Source organism: Primulina tabacum, chromosome 8, assembly GCF_025594145.1.
Source record: "Primulina tabacum isolate GXHZ01 chromosome 8, ASM2559414v2, whole genome shotgun sequence".
NCBI lineage: Eukaryota > Viridiplantae > Streptophyta > Magnoliopsida > Lamiales > Gesneriaceae > Primulina > Primulina tabacum.
Genome location: NC_134557.1, coordinates 36,098,180 through 36,117,538, shown reverse-complemented (window position 1 = coordinate 36,117,538; position 19,359 = coordinate 36,098,180). Strand labels below are relative to the sequence as shown.

General features: G+C 37.9%; 1 protein-coding gene across 2 annotated transcripts in view; it reads left to right on the top strand.

The window, feature by feature from the left end:
• Window positions 1-19,045, top strand: part of LOC142553990 (UDP-glucose:glycoprotein glucosyltransferase) — a 32,739-nt gene extending 13,694 nt beyond the window's left edge. For both annotated transcript variants that reach the window (XM_075664583.1, XM_075664582.1), the window contains exons 21-37: window positions 5,060-5,128; window positions 5,343-5,488; window positions 6,621-6,722; window positions 7,268-7,415; window positions 11,898-11,954; window positions 12,031-12,161; window positions 12,293-12,381; window positions 12,457-12,806; window positions 12,907-13,002; window positions 15,984-16,048; window positions 16,485-16,587; window positions 16,892-17,050; window positions 17,444-17,584; window positions 17,684-17,727; window positions 17,808-17,922; window positions 18,271-18,423; window positions 18,493-19,045. In XM_075664583.1, the coding sequence (XP_075520698.1) occupies window positions 5,060-5,128; window positions 5,343-5,488; window positions 6,621-6,722; window positions 7,268-7,415; window positions 11,898-11,954; window positions 12,031-12,161; window positions 12,293-12,381; window positions 12,457-12,806; window positions 12,907-13,002; window positions 15,984-16,048; window positions 16,485-16,587; window positions 16,892-17,050; window positions 17,444-17,584; window positions 17,684-17,727; window positions 17,808-17,922; window positions 18,271-18,423; window positions 18,493-18,669 (2,145 nt within the window). In that variant the 3' untranslated portion in view covers window positions 18,670-19,045. The remainder of the gene's footprint in view (window positions 1-5,059; window positions 5,129-5,342; window positions 5,489-6,620; window positions 6,723-7,267; window positions 7,416-11,897; window positions 11,955-12,030; window positions 12,162-12,292; window positions 12,382-12,456; window positions 12,807-12,906; window positions 13,003-15,983; window positions 16,049-16,484; window positions 16,588-16,891; window positions 17,051-17,443; window positions 17,585-17,683; window positions 17,728-17,807; window positions 17,923-18,270; window positions 18,424-18,492) is intronic.
• Window positions 19,046-19,359: the final 314 nt, after the last annotated feature.

The window sequence follows — 19,359 nt, the reverse complement described above, 5'->3', positions numbered from 1 at the left end:
AAGGTAGTCCAAGATATTTGATTGGCCAAGTTTCCCTTTTGCACCCACAAGTTATTGCCATATCCTCTACTTCATCATCCAAACAAGTCAATCCCAAAACCACACTTTTTCCCAAATTTATTTTCAGCCCTGAGTTTGTTCCAAACAGTTTTATTAAATCCACAATTGCCATCACATCTTCTCTTGTTTTTGCGAAGAAAAGGGTATCGTCCGCGAATTGTAAATGTGATATTTCAATTTTATCTTTCCAGACTTCAAGTCCCCTGACCTTGTTATCCTCCCTTGCCTTGTCTATCATCCTCCCCAGCACATCAACGACAATATTGAACAGAAATGGTGATAACGGATCACCTTGTCGTAAACCTCTCTCTCCTTTAATTTTCCCACACGGTTTTCCATTGATAAAAACCGAAAAATTCACATTAGATACACTTCCTCTTATCCACCTCCTCCATCTATCTCCAAATCCTTTTTTAAACATCACAAAATCTAAAAATTGGCTGTCTACGTTGTCGTAAGCTTTCTCCAAGTCAATTTTGAGGAGCCAACCCTTTTTTCTTTTCCTTCGATATTCCTCAACAATTTCATTCGCTATGAGGCTACAATCCAATATCTGTCTATCTTTAATGAAAGCAGACTGATTCTCCGCAATGGTATCGCACATGATCTTTTTCAGTCGCGTAGTCAAGACTTTAGCCAAAATCTTGTACAAACTCATAATCAAGCTGATTGGTCTGAAATCTTTGATCCGTCTTGCATCTTTTATTTTTGGGATGAGACATATGTACGTTTCATTCGTGATTCCATTGACAATCCCATTATTAAAAAATTCAGCAAACACCTTTAACAAATCCTCCCTCACTGTATCCCAATTTTTCTGAAAAAATGCCATTCTGAATCCATCCGGTCCCGGAGCTTTATTACCATCGCATTCGAACATAGCCTTCTTAATTTCTGCCTCGTCAAATGGTTTTTCCAACTCATTTGCGTATGTTCTTTGTATAGGATTCCAGTCTATGCCGTGAAGACCTCTCCCTTCCTCCTCAAAATTCACTCCATCACTTCCCATCTTCCTGAACAAAGCCGCATAGAATTCCAAAATTTCTTGTTCAATTTGGCCTCTGTCTGTAACCATTCTGCCGTCATTCAATTCCAATCTATCTATCAGTGCTCTGTTCCTTATTTTATTCAGTAAAGAGTGGAAAAAATGGGAATTCTGGTCCCCATCTTTGAGCCATAAACATTTCGCTTTTTGGCTGTTGAGTTGAAATTGTTTAAAAGACAAATCTTCCAGCTCACACTTTGCTTCCTTCCTTTCGGTGTGTAACTCTTCCGACCATAATCCCTCTGCCTCACGCCTATCCAGTTGTTTAATCTTGTCGCTTAAGTCTTGAATTCTCACTCCCACGTCTCCAAACACTTCTTTATTCCATTTGGAGACCTCAGCCTTTAACACCTTTAATTTGTGCATGAATTTGTATCCTTCCTACCCTTGGTTTCCTTCCTTGTTCCACCAAATATTCACAAGTTTTTTGAATTGTGGAGGTACCGTTAAGACACGCTGGGGGCCAGTACCTTTCAGATTTGAAAATGCGTGGATGTGTCGTGATTCTTGGTAGCACATTTTGTCTGAAATCAGGGAATATAGTCGACCAGCCTCTGGAGAAGAGAAATCTATCTAACCGACAACAAATCGGTTCCGTTCTACAGTTAGACCATGTGAATTTAGCGTTCAGTAATGGAGGATCTACGAGTTCCAGCTCTTCTATCAAAGCATCAAAGCAGGCCATGCTTGTATTTGAGGATTGACTGTTAATTTTTTCTCCCACATTCCTTACCACATTGAAGTCTCCTCCTAAACACCAATTAACCCCACAGATCGATTTCAATCCCGCTATTTCATCCCAAAATAACTCTCTGTCTCTTGGTTTCACCGGTCCGTATATTGCCGAAAACCACCAGGTTATATCTTCATTCCACCTTATTTCAATTGACACCGAGAATTCCCCAATTAGGTTATTGCTAACTGTAACTTCTCGTGGATCCCACATCACAAGAATCCCCCCCGATCTTCCCACTGTTGGTAGACAGACCCAATCTACGAATCTTGACTTCCACACACTTGCCACAAATTTTCTGTCCACCATCTCAAGTTTTGTTTCCTGTAGTATAACAATATCTGGTCTTTCTTTGCGGATAATCATTCTTACCAACTGTCTTCTTCGCACAGCCCCTCCACCTCGTATATTCCAAGAAAATATTTTCATCGGATCACGCTGGGACCCTTCGAAGTAGAACCTCTTTCGTAATTTATACCACATTGAAGTCTGTACAATTCCTTCTTTAAATTACCGTTTGACATCTTAGCCCCTCTTCCACACCTGACAACTCTTACATTTGCCGCCTCCTCTCCTGCTTCCACTATCCTTTCCTCCATCACATTCCTTGTAAGTATACATGTCCCGTTACCTGGCTTTCCACCAACTCTTCCTAAACCCCCACCTAAAAAACCTCTAGACAGACCCAAATATGTGAAAGGTGATTGTAAAAGAACAGTTAAAGACAAAGAATGGATTGTAGAGATAGAATGATTTTGTACAAGAACCTGTCCCACTGAAGGTGCTGGATTTTCTAATGAATTGGAACTTGTGAAAGTCTTTTTTCCTTTTGGTGATGAGAACAATGTATCCAATTCTGTTACCACATCTTCATCAGTTTCTGGAACTTCCGAACTGATGTAGCCCATGCTACCCGTATCTGATGAATCAAATTCCTCTTCAATTAATTCATCTTGAGAATCTTCAATTGCGATTTCCTCTGATCCTTCGGCGTCACCAGCTTCCATCTTCCCACAGATCCCCCTGTCATGAATGTCTGTTCCAAAATACCCCCCTAAGTTTTTTCCTTCGGTATTTCCTGTAGCAACCTTATTCCTTGTTCTGTAATAATTTTTCCCAAACTTGTTAAATTTTTTGTTTTTGTTTTCCGATCCCTCCCTGTTGAAAAGTTCATCACCTTGGTTGATATTCAATGAAACAATAGAAGAACATCTGAATTTGTTTGGTTCTTTTGGATCAAGGTTTCTCAGTATCTTGATTGCCTTTGCCTGGAATGTTTGGTTTTTTGGTTCAGACGCCATGTTTGGAATATTTTCCGAATCTGTAGGAGGTATTACACCCCTTTTCTCTTCCATGTTATCCCCCATGCTGCACGCTCTTCCTTCTGATCCGACATTTATGGATATTGTTCCTTGTTCGGATTGAAATGCTTGGGTATCTCTATCTTTGTTCCGAATGCTTGTGATATCCTCCTTCTGCTAATGTCTTGTAAATACTATTGTTCCCCCACCCCGCTAAGATTTTCTTCCCATTCACTACTACTTGAGCGTAAGTCTGCTTCTCGTACTTATCATAGCCATTAGGATCAAAAGTTTCCACTTTGATTCTTATTTCTGTAATACTCCCTTGTAGTTGAACTTGCATCTTAGTTTGAATAAACCCTCCTTCATTTCCTTTCACCTTTATCTTTGCCGCACCGAGTTCTCTGAAATGTAATGTGTCGACACTAATGGCCAGCAAACCCCCGCATTGTTCACCTATGTTATTAAATGATGCCGGGGACCATAGCTCCCAAGGTAATCCATAAATATAAATCCAGCTGTTACAACATGCTTCTACCGTGTGCAGAGTGTCAATGTCTTTTGACCATCGTTCAAATAGTAATGTCACTCCAAGGTCAAAGAATCCCCTTTTCAGGTTGACATAAAAAGAAGCTTCATCCGCAGTGGGAGGCCACCATAGAGCTTTGTTAGCCTGGAACGGAAAGAGTTTGACATTTCTGTTTGTTGAATTCCTTAAGACCCCTTCAATACGCTGCCATGAATCATTGACTTTAATTCTGGTGACTACTATGGCTTCATCCCATTTTTGCTGGACCCGCTGCTTATCAGTTACTTCCGCATTTCTCATCATTCCACCATTGGAGATCCTTGTCAAATTTCTGTTGGCTTGAATGGTTGTGTTGTGGATCAACTGGGCAACACGAGGATTAAAATTGCTCTGATTAGATCTCCTCTGGTGCCTGCTTGTCGTCAGCTTATCCAATGCAATTGAAATGTTAATCCAACCTTCAGTTCTTAATCCACTTGGTACGATGGTAATCTGTTTTCTGCCGCTCTTATTAAATTTGGATAACTCTAAATATCCTCCTCGGTTGTTGGCGAAACTCTGTATAATGAAGACTGCATTCCTTCCTCTGAAGCGTTGAGAACCCGAACCTGTAATTGGTGAACTAATGTATTCCTTGAGTCGGAGATTGAACCAACGCGCCTCCTCTCCTTCGAAATCCATCAAATAATTAGATTTCCTAGTTTTTTCAGCCCACCATATAGAACGACCGTCATTCCCTAGCCTCAGCGTGAAGATTTTGAATTCTATCTTAATCGTTTCTTCCCATGGTGTTGTTCTGACTTCGTGAGCTCCATACCGGCGATTCCTTAAATTGCGAACAGCCATAAAGTTTCCTTCCTCGAAGAAAGTCGTAAATGATGATGTAAAGAACCTTAAATTACGAGACCCAGTAAAATGAATCTGGCACCGGCGGCCAATGGTCGTCGCCGGACTGAATGAAATTGTCGACGCCGCCGGAAAGTCAAGAACCAGTGTTGACGAAATATGTCAGATGACGGGAACGAAGGAAAAGGGAGGAGTAGAGCATTTTGAAATATTTCTCTCACTAGAAGCTATTCCATATTTTTGGTTAGTGTAGCCGCATCTTAGTTCTGGATCCTTATTATTCAGTGTGGATGAGATAGCAAGTTTTGTTAGGACCAACAGCTAGCATTTCATCTTGTTCTAGATTGTAAAAAATATATAAAAGCAGTATCCCTATACCAGCAAATCTTTTATTTTCTAGGTTTGTTATATATAAGATTCTGGGAAGACAGGTATTTACAAGTACCTATCCGATTTATGCATTTGTGATAACAATTTTTGTTATTTGTATGAGACACTTAAAATTGGAACTGATTCATTGATGATATAATTCAACTCACGTGCAGGTGACCCAGTTTTTATATAGGCATATTGGTCTTGACTATGGTATGAATGCGGTTATTACCAATGGGAAAGTAAGTATGTTCATCCTTTGAATTTAGCATTTGATTTTTGGCATTACTGTTATAATATGGTTTCCGGGCTTTTATCTTTTTTTATTTATTTTGTTGGACGAGAATGATTGAAAACTTCAATTTTCTCTATCTGAAATCTTATGTTGCATTTGGTTCTGATGGAGATTATGCTGCCCTACCGCTGCTTTTAAGATGCCATTATTGTATTTAATAGGTGATCCGGCTTTTTGATGGTAGTACATTCTTGAGTCATGATTTACAACTTCTTGAATCCTTAGAGTTCAAGCAACGGATAAGACACATCGCTGAAATTGTTGAAGACATAAAATGGGAGGACATAGATCCTGACATGCTGACGAGGTATTTCAAAATGGGGTTAGCTACTGTATTTGTATGATCGTGTTGTAATACCCTTTCACCAATCTGACATAATTTTTTCATGAGATTTTACGGAGTCATTATTGTGATGTTTTACATACCATTTGTATATCATATTTTAATGTATTTTATTAAATTGGTTGGTTAATCATCATTTTGTTTATGTTCGTGTTTGTCCTGCACACTACATGCTAGATACAAAAGCACCTTCATTCACTTCTGCTTTGTCACTATATTTACGCCGTTGACATATTTATATTTTCCTTGCCAGTGAGGAAATTTATGTCAAAGAAAATAAAATGGTAAATAGAAATATTTACCTCATTTCAATTTTCAAAGATCGCTAATAAATGTTTGCTCCAACATGATGAGACCTCCCATTTTCATGGGACTGTAGGATTCCAATCCTTTTCTGGCGCTTTTAAGATCTCTTTTTTTGATTGTAACATTGAAATTGTCATGGTTGGTAGCATTAGTATTTGCTATACCCATCTGCCTAATAATATCTTATCCTTGATGGTGGAACGTGGTTTTATTTTTTCTAGCAACAGAGTGGTCATTTACCTCAGTTTGCACTGGAAACTTGTGAACATGGTGCTTGACTTATAACAAAGTCAAGGCCGCAATATCTGCACCATTTACTCGATTTATTTAGAAACTCGAGTTTTAATGGAGGAGTAAACTGGTCAGAGTAAATTTATTGACTTTGGTAATTACTTATTAAAATGACTAGACAGAAGAAAAACACTGAATGCTTCTGACTTTTCCACTGAGGATTATAAAATCAATTACTTTGATTAATTCTTTCCATAATGACAATGTACTTGCATTTTCGAGTCATCAATTTCCCCTTATACCAACCCGTTTTGCTTACAGCAGCCTCTTTACTTGTGTGGAAGTAACTAATTAGGTTGTGTGTGTGTGTGTGTCTGTATTCATATACATATATATATGATATTAATTTTCAAAGGATATTTCGCCGCCATTGAGATTCAAAGAATTGTTTGTTCTGTTACTTCTGCTTTGGTCCTTCGCTTGTCTATGTTATATTTGCCCTCTGTTAAACCAGTTTTGGGTACTGTGCTAAAATGTTTTATTCTTTTTCTCTTTGTAGCAAATTTATCAGTGACATTGTTATGGCTATCTCATCCTCAATTGCTACGCGGGATCGAAGTTCTGAAAGTGCTCGATTTGATATACTGAATGCAGAATACAGGTAGACAACTATTGTGCAAAAGGTTTGACTTTATGGTAGCGTTGAACTGCAGCCTGCAAAATGTCAGATTTGACAGATGCACTGGTTTTAAGTATGGGCTTGTTTTATGTTGAGTTTTGAAATGCTTCATGACTGGCTTTCATGTCATATTAGGATGGGTTGACTCAGAGCAACGAGTCTCATTTTATTTTAATCAACAGCTATAGATACTGTGGATGTTGTTAGAACGGATAGATATGAAATCGCTGTATTCGAACTCCCTGTGTCTAACTCAATTTAAGTGTTTGTAGTCAATGTAAGCCAATGTTTGATTTGGCTTCTTTCACTTTTTTCATTTGTCTCAGAATTGATATCGGACTTTCTGAATTTTTATTGTCAAACTTTTTTCTTTTTTCCATATCATTTACCATAAAACCTAAAATGCAATTTCTTGTGCTGTCATGAAATCAAATTATGGCTTATTATAGTCTTACCTATCAAACATACGAGGGCCTATAGATGTCTTATTCCAAATCGTTTAATTATGTTGCTCTTATATTATGCAGTGCTGTTATTCTGCAAAACGAATTTTCAACCATTCATATTGATGCCGTTATTGATCCATTGAGTCCATCGGGTCAAAAGCTCTCTGCTCTTCTACGGATGCTATCAAAGTTTGTTCAGCCAAGCATGAGAGTTGTGCTCAATCCAGTGGTAAATTTATTTTTAAAAGTTCATAATCACTCATATATTTATTTTTCTTGTTCTTTTGGGTGTGTGTGTGTGTTTTCTCAGAACTCTATCTGATGAAGTATGGTTTGCATTCTTAAAATTCTGAAATTTCATACAATCTTGTGAGATCAAATTGGCTTTTGAATTGTGAGGTGTCATTGCTCAATCATGAATTGAAACGTTCTGTTAGAGTAAACTATAGGAGACACATAGTCTTCTATAATTATTAGAAACACTTGACAAATTAAAGGGAACATGTCATGTGTGATGCGTCCAAAACTCAATGCAACTCAGGACTCGCATCTTATTGAAAGAGGCGGACTACCGAATAATATTTTAGAATTCTTATGTATTCAGGAAATAATCACATTACTAATCTGAACTTTACAAAGTACTGAATAACCAGAAAACAAACCATCACCAGTGCACAAGCAATTAAGAATGATACATTTGAATATCGTTTGTGATAAACAATTCTGTCATTTGAGACTCGCTTAAAGTGTGCCTGGAACTTTTAAGTCACACCTACACAGGGCGTTATGGCCAAGGCAATCACCTCATTGAATGGCTGAACCTGAAATATCCCAAAGTTCAAGGGCTGTGCCTCCTTCTCCCTTCATCATTGGAACATGTTGAATATCCAAATTTAGATTAGGATAGGCATTTGAATTGTTAAATAAATATTCATCTACTGTTTTATATTTTAAACTTTGGATTAGATTAGATTATGTTGTTCTCTTCTGATTTATGTATAAGTTGTATTTCTTGGTTAATGGTATGAATAAGAATTCATCTTCTTCAGCATATATTTTTCGTATATCAAACTACATGGTATCAGAATTCGGGTTCCGCCTACGACGAATACGGCATGGCCTCATCTTCCTACAGTCCTTTCCCTTTAGTGACGACGTCCCCAAGCGTGGGCAATTCATCTCCACTATGCATCATGTGTCATAAGCTTGATAGCCGTACCTTCCTGCCTTGGTCGCAATCTGTCTTGATGTTCATTTGTGGCCGCGGGGAGATTTCCTTAAAGGCACGGTGTCCCGCCCTGATTCGAGCGATGCAAAGTTCAAAACATGGAAGGCTGAGAACAATTGCACTTATTCATAGTGATATTTGGGGCCCTTCAATGTGAAAAACGTCACGGGTACACGTTGGTTCTTATTATTTGTAGATGACCATATTCGTCTATCTTGGGTGATCCTCATGATAGAAAAAAAATGAGACTTCCACATTTTTTAAAATCTTCCATGCCATGATTCGAACACAATTCTCCACCAATATCCAAATTCTCCGCACTGATCGGACAAGAGATTTCTTAACTCTGTCTTGAGTGATTACCTCACCAGTCATCACTCAAGGGATCGTCGTCAAACTCCTGCCCTGACACCCCTCAGCAAAATGGTGTTGCCGAACGCAAAAATCGTCATCTCCTCTAAGTTGCTTGTTCCCTGTTGTTCACTTGGAATGTCCTATATCATTTCTGGGGCTGGCGTCGTTCTAACTGCCACTCACCTAATAAATAGGATGCCTTCCCGTGTCCTTAACTTCCAAACACCAAATCAAACCCTCTTTCAGTTTTACCGCAATTCTCACATTCTCCACAACATTCCCACGATCAGCCAACCAATGGTACTTCCTAACCACCAGATGCTTTGAATCACACTCAAGGTACGCCGAGCTTTGACTCACTAACATTGATGGACTTTTTGATAGACCCATTGCCTTGAGATAAACAGTTAGATTTTGCACCCAACATCCTATAAGTAACTTTGTCTCACTTGATCTTTTGTCTCCTGCGTATCGAACATTTCTTGTGAATTTAGACCAGCTACAGGTTCCATCAAACATCACTGAAGCTCTCCAAAATCCAAAATGGAGGACTGTTGCCTTTGATAAAACCGTGGTCTTGAAGAACAACACTTGGCAGAACTTCCACCCGGGAAACGGACCGTTGGTTGCAAGTGGATCTTCACAGTTAAGCAGAAGGCTGATGGAAGTATCGAACGATTTAAAGCACGGCTAGTAGCAAAAAAGTATACCCAAATTTATGAGATTGATTGTCAAGAAACCTTCGCACCGGTAGCCATGCTAAATATGGTCCATGTACTCCTATTCATTGCTGCAAATTTAGACTGACCTCTATACCAACTCGATTTCAAAAATACTTTCTTGAATGGGGATCAGGAAGAAGAAATTTACTTGAGTATGCCTCCAGGAGTTGAGTCAGAGACTACTGTCAACAATGTATGTAAGTTGAAGAAGTCACTCTATGGTCCGAAGCAATCTCCGAGAGCCTGGTTTCACAGGTTCACCAAAGTCTTCAAAGGTAGTGGTTACATGCAGTGCCAATCAGTTCACACAATGTTTGTCAAACAGTCCAACAAAGATATGATCTCTTTTATCATCATATACATGGACGATCTTGTTATCACTGGAAACCATGAGGAGGAGCTCTCTTAGATTAAGATGTTGCTCTCAAAAGAATTCGAGATGATGAACTTAGGACGTTTGAAATATTCTTGCAAATGGAAGAGGCCAGATCAAAGCATGGATCCTGATTTATCAAAGAAAATATGTCTTGGACCTCTTGAAAGAAACAAGGATATTGGAATGCAAGCCAGTTGATACTCCTATGGACCCAAATACGAAAATTGGGAGGAGGATAGCCGATATCAGAGGTTAATGGGCAAGCAGATATATCAGTCTGACACAAGACCTGACATTGGATTTGTTGTAAGTGTTGTGAGTCCGTTCATGAACAATATGCCGTTCTTCGGGTATTGAAGTACCTAAAGTGGTCTCTGGGAAATGAACTATGTTTTCGAAGAACCACCACAAGAAATGTACAGGTATACGGTGATGCTGACTGAGCAGAATCGTCTACTGACAGACGACCAACATCTGGGTATTGCTCATTTGTATGAGGTAACCTAGTAACATGGCTTAGCAAGAAGCAAACTGTGGTGGCAAGAAGCAGAGGGCAGAAGCAGAATTTCAGCCCTTGGCCAATGGGATTTGCGGAGGAATATGGCTTCAAAGATTGTTGACTAATTTGAAATTGGAAGGTCACTAACAGTGGAACTAAAATTTGACAATCAAGATGTGATAAGTATTGTCAAGAATCCAGTTCATCATGATCGTACCAAACATGTTGAGGTAGACCGTCATTTCACAAGTGAAAATTGAGAAGGGAATCTTGAAATTCAACTACGTTCCTAGCCATTCAGAAGTTGCAGATATCCTAACAAAGACCCTATTTCGACCTACATTTGAAGACATGATGTCAAGTTGGTCATGATGGACATATACCACCCAACTAGAGGGTGGATATGCATTTGAATTGTTAGATAAACATTCATATAATGTTTTATATTTTAAACTTTGGACTAGATTAGATTAGATTACGTTGTTATCTTCTTATTTATTATGTATAGGTATAAGTTGTATGTCTCAGTTAATGGTATGAATAAGAATTCATCTTCTTCATCATATATTTTTCGTATATCAAACTACAGAACATGATACATGGGACTTTGTTCATAGTATATTTACCTGAGCATAACCCTAGATTCTTGGGAATCAATGTGGAGAATGATAATGTTATTGCTGATGTGTGGTTTGGAACAATTATTTCTTGCGTGAGAATCTGTGAAATGCCCGTTGGAATTGAATTCCCGACAATTGTATGATGAACGTGGATCTGCTTAGGGGAAGAGTGGGGAGAGATGAATTGGTGGTCGGAGGCGTATTATCTTCATCTGTACTTTTTATAATTCCATAGTTTGAAGAACCAAGGACAATACATAATTTGAGATATTATCTTACGTGGAGAACTGTCCTTGCACAGTTTCTTGGACCCAATTCCTATTGAGTTTTTTGGAGGGTGGTGATCCATGGCATATGCTGGGGCATCTGGCTAGAGAGAAATAGAAGAATCTTTGAAGACTTGGAAGACAGTGCAGAAGAGTGTTGGGAGAAAATCAAAATCAAGATAGTTAACTGGATTGGAAGTAATAAAGAGTTTCAGAGTTTATCAATACTAGATCTTTTAAGGGATTGGACTTATGTGTATTGCTAATTTTGAGTTTTACATTTGCTCTTAGTGGACCACTAGTCCACTTCATGTAACCGTATAACTATTTCTTTATAATATAATTATGTTTCCTATAAAAAAAAAATTCCTATTGATTCTGTTACTTTTTTGATTGTCAAATTGAGTGATAGATTAATAATTTATGTTGTAAAATGTCAGATTGCAGCCGGAAATCCTTATTTTGGTATCAAGTTGAGTTTTTAGGAGATAATTAATTCACAGCATGAGTATTAATTTTGAAACCTTGTTGGTTTGTTGCTATTTATTACATTTTCATTATTTTGGATCATTATATTCTGAATTTTTTGCCTAGTTTAGCTCCATAGCTGGTTTTAAAAGAGTAATCTTGTTGATGTTTTTGGTAGAGTTCTCTGGCAGATCTTCCTCTGAAGAACTACTACAGATATGTGTTGCCAACAACGGTATCAAATGTCTTTTAGCTTGTGAATTTTCGAAAAAAATTTGGTTTACTTTGTTCACTCTTTCTAGCTATTCCAGGATGATTTCAGCAGTACAGATCATACAGTCCATGGTCCCAGAGCATTTTTTGCAAATATGCCACTATCTAAGACACTCACCATGAATCTGGATGTTCCTGAACCATGGCTTGTTGAGCCGGTTGTTGCCATGTAAGTTTCTGCTGACAGCATCCGATTTTAGAAGTGTTTGCGCAAAATTTTGTATAGTAATTTGTCAAATATTCTAAGGAGAGAAATTTTTATGTATTTTCCCATGTTCAATATGTCATGTGATAATGCAGCCATGATCTGGACAACATATTACTTGAAAATTTAGCTGACACCAGAACACTGCAAGCTGTGTTTGAACTCGAAGCTCTTGTTCTCACAGGTATCCTTTTTACCGCAGTTTTTGTTAAAAATTGTAACCTATGAATCATACTAATTTGAGAACAATAATAATCAGGCCATTGTTCTGAGAAAGATCATGAACCGCCCCGGGGTTTGCAATTGATCCTTGGAACAAAAAATTCTCCCCACTTGGTGGACACCCTTGTTATGGCCAATCTTGGTTACTGGCAAATGAAGGTATCTCCTGGGGTATGGTACTTGCAGCTTGCTCCAGGAAGAAGCTCGGAGCTCTATCTAATGAAGGAAGATGGTGAAGGAGGTCAGGAGACTACTTTGTTGAAACGCTTGATAATAAACGACATGCGTGGTAAATTAGTACACATGGAAGTGATAAAGAAGAAGGGTATGGAACGAGAGAAGCTGTTAATCCCTTCTGATGATGATAGTAATATTTCCGGGAAGAAAGTAAGGGGATTACCTTTAGATTTCATCATATTCTTTGTTGATTATTCTGCAAAGTTCATTTATGGACTTTCAAGTTATGTTTTGTTCCAATATCGACCAGGGAAATCAGAACAGCTGGAATTCAAATATCCTTAAATGGGCTTCTGGATTTATTGGTGGGAAGGACCATTCAAAGAAGGGTGAAATTAGTTCCACGGTAAATTTTTTTCCCGTCCTCTCTCTCTTTTTTTTTTGATAAGAAACATAACCATATTATTAAAATTAGAATTTTATATTACAAGAAGTGGACTAGTGGTCCACTGCCACGCATTAGTATGTAAATAATTTTCAACAATACACAAACGACCAATCACGTAGAATATCAAACGTAGACAATCCCTGAAAGTGCTTGTCCGCTCCGATCCAGTTTGCTATTGTGAACTTGATTTTTCCCCAACAGTCTTCTGTGGTTTCTTCCAATTCTTCAAAAATTCTCCTATTTCTCTCTAACCAAACTGCCCAACAAATCCCATGGATGACCACTGTCCAGAAAATTTTACGCCTTTTGCCGAGCATATGTCCGAGATCTGTTCTAAACAAATCATGAGTTGTTTTCGGCACGACCCAGACCAGTCTCATCTCTTCCAAAGCCTTAGCCCACAATGCATGTGTGAACTTGCAATGAATTAACAAGTGATCTTGTGTTTCCACATCCTTTCGACACAACACACACCAGTTGGGACAAAGAGCACAATTAGGATATCTCTTTTGCATCATCTCGGATGTCGGTAATTTTGCAAGGATTGCCGTCCACGAGAATATTTGAATCCTTGACGGGATAGGAGTTTTCCAAATGATATTGAAGAAATTGAAATCTTGTGCACCATTACTATCCGTAAAGAATGATCGGAAAAAAGATTTGACGGTGAATTTCCCGGATTGATCCCCCTCCCACTGCTGAAAATCATCAACCCCTTCGACTAATCTCACCCCCTCCAAAATGCTTAAAAGCGAAGATAACTGAATGATCTCGTTCTCTCGTAGAGATCGACGGAAATGCAAATCCCAAGAAAAATCATTTGATGAAGTATCGAAGGAAGCAAAAAAAGAAATAGGCAAGTTACGAACCAAAGAAAGCTGAAATAATGATGGGAACGAATCCCGGAAAGATGAATCTCCCAACCAAATATCCTCCCAAAACCTGATTTTGTTCCCCCCTCGAACAACTAATCTCACTAGTCGGTGATAAGTCGGGTATGTTGTAGAAATGAACTTCCACGGACATCTAAAAGTCACATTCTTAGCGAACCCCGCATCCCATCTATTTTCTTGTAGCCCGTACTTGCTTTGTATAATTCTTTTCCACAAAGAATCATTTTCAACATTAAACCTCCACCACCATTTTCCCATCAACGCAATGTTTCTCAAACATATATTCCCGAGACCTAAGCCACCTTTCTCCTTCGGTCTACAATCTTTTTCCCATCTAACCATATGACAATGTGATTCTCCCTCATTCCCATCCCACAAAAAGTCTCTCATTACTTTCTCCATCGCTCCCGCTGCTCCTTTTGGTACCTTGAAAAGTGACATGAAATATATAGACAAAGCATTCAATACCGCAGCAATCAATGTTACTCTCCCCCCTTTGGACAAGAACGCCTTTTTCCTAGATGCCAATTTTCTAGTTATCTTAATCATTATAGGTTCCCAAAAAGATTTTTGTAGAGGATTACCCCCGAGGGGAACTCCCAAGTATTTTATTGGCCATTGTTCCCTGCGACAACCAATCCCCTTAGCTATATCTTCCTCTTCTACTTCTTCCTGATTTAAACCCAATAAAGCACTCTTGTCCCAATTGATCCGCAATCCTGACGTATCACAAAACGCCTTCAAAACTCGCACCAAGAACCCTAAGTGTTTCTCCCTCTTAACAAAAAACAATGTATCATCCGCAAACTGTATATGTGATACTTCAACCTTATCTCGGCCCACTTCGCATCCTCTGATGAAATTTTCTTGTTTTGCTTTGTCAACCAGTCTTCCCAAAACATCCACAACCATATTGAACAAAAATTGTGATAAAAGATCTCTCTGTCTGAGTCCTCTGTATGCTTTAAATTTCCCCCTCGGTCTCCCATTAATCATGATTGAAAACGAAACATTATTTATGCATCCTCTTATCCATCCTCTCCACCTTTCCCCGAATCCTTTCTTCTGTAAGACGAAACCCAAGAAATCCCATTCAACATTGTCATAAGCTTTTTTAAAATCAATTTTCAAAAACCACCCTTTTTTGTTTTTTTTCCTCCCTTCTTCAACCAACTCATTCGCAATCAAACAACAATCCAATATCTGCTTTCCCTCAATAAATGCATTTTGGGATTCTGACAATGTATGTAATAACACTTTTTTCATTCTTGTGGCCAACACTTTTGCAATTATCTTGTATAAGCTCGTAACGAGGCTAATGGGTCTGAAGTCTTTTACTTTTAAGGAGTCATGTTTCTTTGGTATCAAACATATGTACGATTCATTGGTCAACCCATTAATGATCCCCCCTTCATAAAATTCTTCAAACACCTTCATTAAATCGCCTCTAACTATATCCCAGCAATCCTGATAAAATGCCAAAGTATAACCATCGGGCCCCGGTGCTTTACATCTGTCACACGCAAACGCTGCCTTCTTAACCTCTTCTTCGGAGAATGGTTGTTCGAGTTCAATCATCATATCATCATTGATAGGTGCCCATTCCGCTCCTTCAATCCCAAATCTTTTCACATCTCTATTATTGTACAGCTTTTGAAAATAATCAACAATGAATTGTACTATTTTGACCCTCATCCTCTATAACCCCCCCATCATCCATTTCCAATTTACCAATCATAGCCTTTGTTTTTCGGTGGTTTAACAAGGAATGGAAAAATTTGGTGTTTCGATCTCCTTCTTTTAACCATTTAATTTTCGCTTTTTGATATAACATTATGTTTCGTCGGCACACCAACTCTTTCAACTCCCATTTTATTTTGATTTTTTCAGCCACACCTTCCGCATTCTCCCTCCATGCTTTCCTCTTATCCGATAGACCTTAGCTGTTTATTTTGGCAAAAGTTCTCTTAGCTCATGCATAAATTTTAGCTGAAAGTCAAAATGAGGTTATGCATTATTGACAAGGTTCTTATCTTTTTCTTGTAGGAACCTGGGAAGGGTGGTCGTCATGGGAAAACAATAAATATATTTTCTATTGCATCTGGACACTTGTAAGTTAATTATTTGTGTATTAGTCATTTTCAGTAAGTTTTTTTTACTCTTCAGATAAGTCTTCGAAATCTTCTTTGACATTATTATGGAACTCCAAGAATTGGTTCCCTCAATTTCTTTGCCAAATTTTGCATGTACCAGTACAAAATATGATCAGAACTCTGATATGGTGTATCTGGAAATAAATAACATCATCATGCCAAACTCTTGAATCCTTGTCACTGTCACTATTTTCCTGCTTACTTTTAGTATTTGTCTTCACAGTTGGAAAGTATTATGTGTATAAATGTAATAGATTGGCTATAGAGATCATTTTCTGTTCCCATTGCAGGAAAAGGATGTAGTATATAGTGTAGCCCACTTTTTGTTGTAATATTGCTTTATTTTTTTTCATTTCTCTCAGCTTTAACTGCTTCACAAACTACTGCTTTGCAGGTACGAACGATTTCTGAAAATTATGATTTTGAGTGTGCTGAAAAATACGCGGCGGCCCGTCAAGTTTTGGTTTATAAAGAACTATCTCTCTCCTCAATTTAAGGTCATATCCTGCATTCGCTTACTTCTGTTCATATAATGATCTCAGTTCTTCCGTTCAATTGTATCCGAAGTGTTTCTGCCTTCTATAAGCATCATCTTGATTATTCATAGTAATTGCAGAGGGGGGAGAGGGCTAGCAGGGGAAGGATTGCATCCCCCCGCTGGTTAATTTTTTCTATGTGCTTATAGATATTTATATATTTTACTTTTACGAAAACATGATTTCGTCCCCTTCAGTTTTTGAGTCCTCATTCCGCCCCTCCGTGTATTTTCTGGCATCGTCATTGATCGATAGTTTTGTGCAGGATTTAATCCCACATATGGCTCGTGAATATGGTTTTGAGTATGAATTGGTCACTTATAAGTGGCCTTCATGGTTACATAAACAAAAAGAAAAACAGCGAATCATATGGGCGTACAAGATCCTTTTCCTTGATGTCATATTTCCTCTTGCATTAGAGAAGGTATTTGGACTTTAACCAGTGTAAAAGTTTGTCGCAATGTTTGTCATCTTCAATATTATCATCATAGTAAAATGTCATATTCCCTCTTATCATTCCTAGTAAAATGTACTTCATTACTTATTCTAATCCAAAAATGTATTGTTTTAAGTTTTTTAATTAATTTACCATTTTTACATGATTTGTCATCTTCAATAACAACTCCATTGCCACTGAATAAAACTGTGTACATTTTAGGTTTATTTCCCAAATCATTCCTCCAAAATATTGCCTCCAACTTTCCCCCAATACTCCATTCGGAAAATCAAACATTGCATAAACCTCTTAGTTTATGTTTCACCTTGGATATTTCCACTATTGGGTAAAAATCCCACGTGATATTTTTTTTACCCGCAGGTTATATTTGTGGACGCAGACCAAATTGTCAGGGCTGATATGGGAGAACTTTATGACATGTATTTAAGGGGCCTACCCTTGGCCTACACACCATTTTGTGACAACAATAAAGAAATGGATGGCTACCGATTTTGGAAACAAGTAGATATTACTTGACTCGACTACTTGCTATTTTCGATTTCTCTTCATTCTTATAATAAATTTTAAATTTATCTGTTTGTATTTTACCTTATTGAACAGGGCTTCTGGAAAGATCATTTGAGGGGGAAACCATATCATATTAGGTATATTCAGCTTTTTAATGGTTTATATTTTTCTGATTACCTCAGTGATAGCTGCCTAACAGTGTGACATGTTTTTTTAGCGCTCTGTATGTCGTTGACTTGGTCAAATTTCGGGAAACAGCAGCAGGAGATCAACTGAGAGTTGTCTACGAAACCCTGAGCAAAGATCCAAATAGTCTTTCTAATCTTGATCAGGTGACAGTTTTTCTTGGTGTTCTTAGTTTATTTTATAGGCATCTGAAATAAGTGCCAATCTTGTTGCTCTTCTTATTTCTTGAAGCCTGTGCCTTCCATATCGTTCTTTTCGTATTGTCCCCATCGGGTGAAAAAATTTAGAACTTTTTTTGCCTCCCAAAATCAATTGCATCTCCCAACTTTGCCCGTGGCTCTTCCCTGAGTTTTGGGGTGGTGCGGAAGATTGGGCGAGGGGATGAGTATTTTCCGTTGAGATTAGAATCAAACGATGAATAAGAAGTGAAAATATAGATTATATTTGCTCCACTTTCTTTCAACACGCTAATAAAAGTTTGGTCCATTTTCCAGGATCTTCCAAACTATGCCCAACATATGGTGCCCATCTTTTCCCTTCCTCAAGAATGGCTGTGGTGCGAGTCATGGTGTGGTAATGCAACAAAATTACGAGCAAAAACCATAGATCTGTGCAATAATCCCATGACAAAGGAGCCTAAACTTCAGGTAACAATCAAGTCCCTGAGCATTCTACTTCTTTTATTCCATTTTCTGAACTCTTATGTTTTCTTACAGGGAGCTAAAAGAATAGTTGCAGAATGGCCTGATCTTGATTTAGAAGCTCGACGCTTCACTGCCAAGATTTTAGATGAAAACATAGAACCAAAAGAGCAGTCTGCGCCTCCTACACAAACACAAAACATAAATGAAGCTTCTTCCTTGGAAGATCAGGAATCAAGGGCAGAACTGTGAGAACTCAAAATATTCTGATACTTCAAGTGCTGTATTTCTCCCCTATATTCAAGCCTCATGACACGATCTCAATTGGGAAATTAATCTCGAAAATTTTTTGGCTAGTTCCTGAGGAAAAGGACGAGGTTAAACGTCGTTCCTGGAGTCTGGACTAAGGTAAACGGTTGTCAAAACTTACACATTGATCAAGAGAAGGATGTTAGTTTATTGAACCCTGTGTTTTTTTTTTTAACAAATTTTGCCTTGGAGAACCTCTTGTTTAAACTTTTTTCATAGGAGGGGCATTAATTTAGTTAGGAAAAAGTTGCTGAATGAACAAAATACTTGTCCAGTTAAATCACTTATGTGGGAAAACTATAATTTGTAGTTTATAATATATGTTTTTTGGGTTCAAAACTTTAATGGATGAACAAAATAATTTGACGGTGAAATTAATCCCTTTAGAAGGATATCAACTTTCTTATTTTCAATTCTTGAACTTGATCATTCTAACTCGGTCGTAAGCATAATCGTCGCCATACAAGATCCTAAATTACGCGTATCTCTCGCATTTGTCGATTTTCGAATTATTTGAATATGGCTAACGTGTCGATCTCTCTCTTTTTATTAGAAATTGATTTTGTATGATTTTTTTTTTATTTTTCGCATGGTTTAATATTGAAAGTAATAAATATATTGTGCAAAAGACCA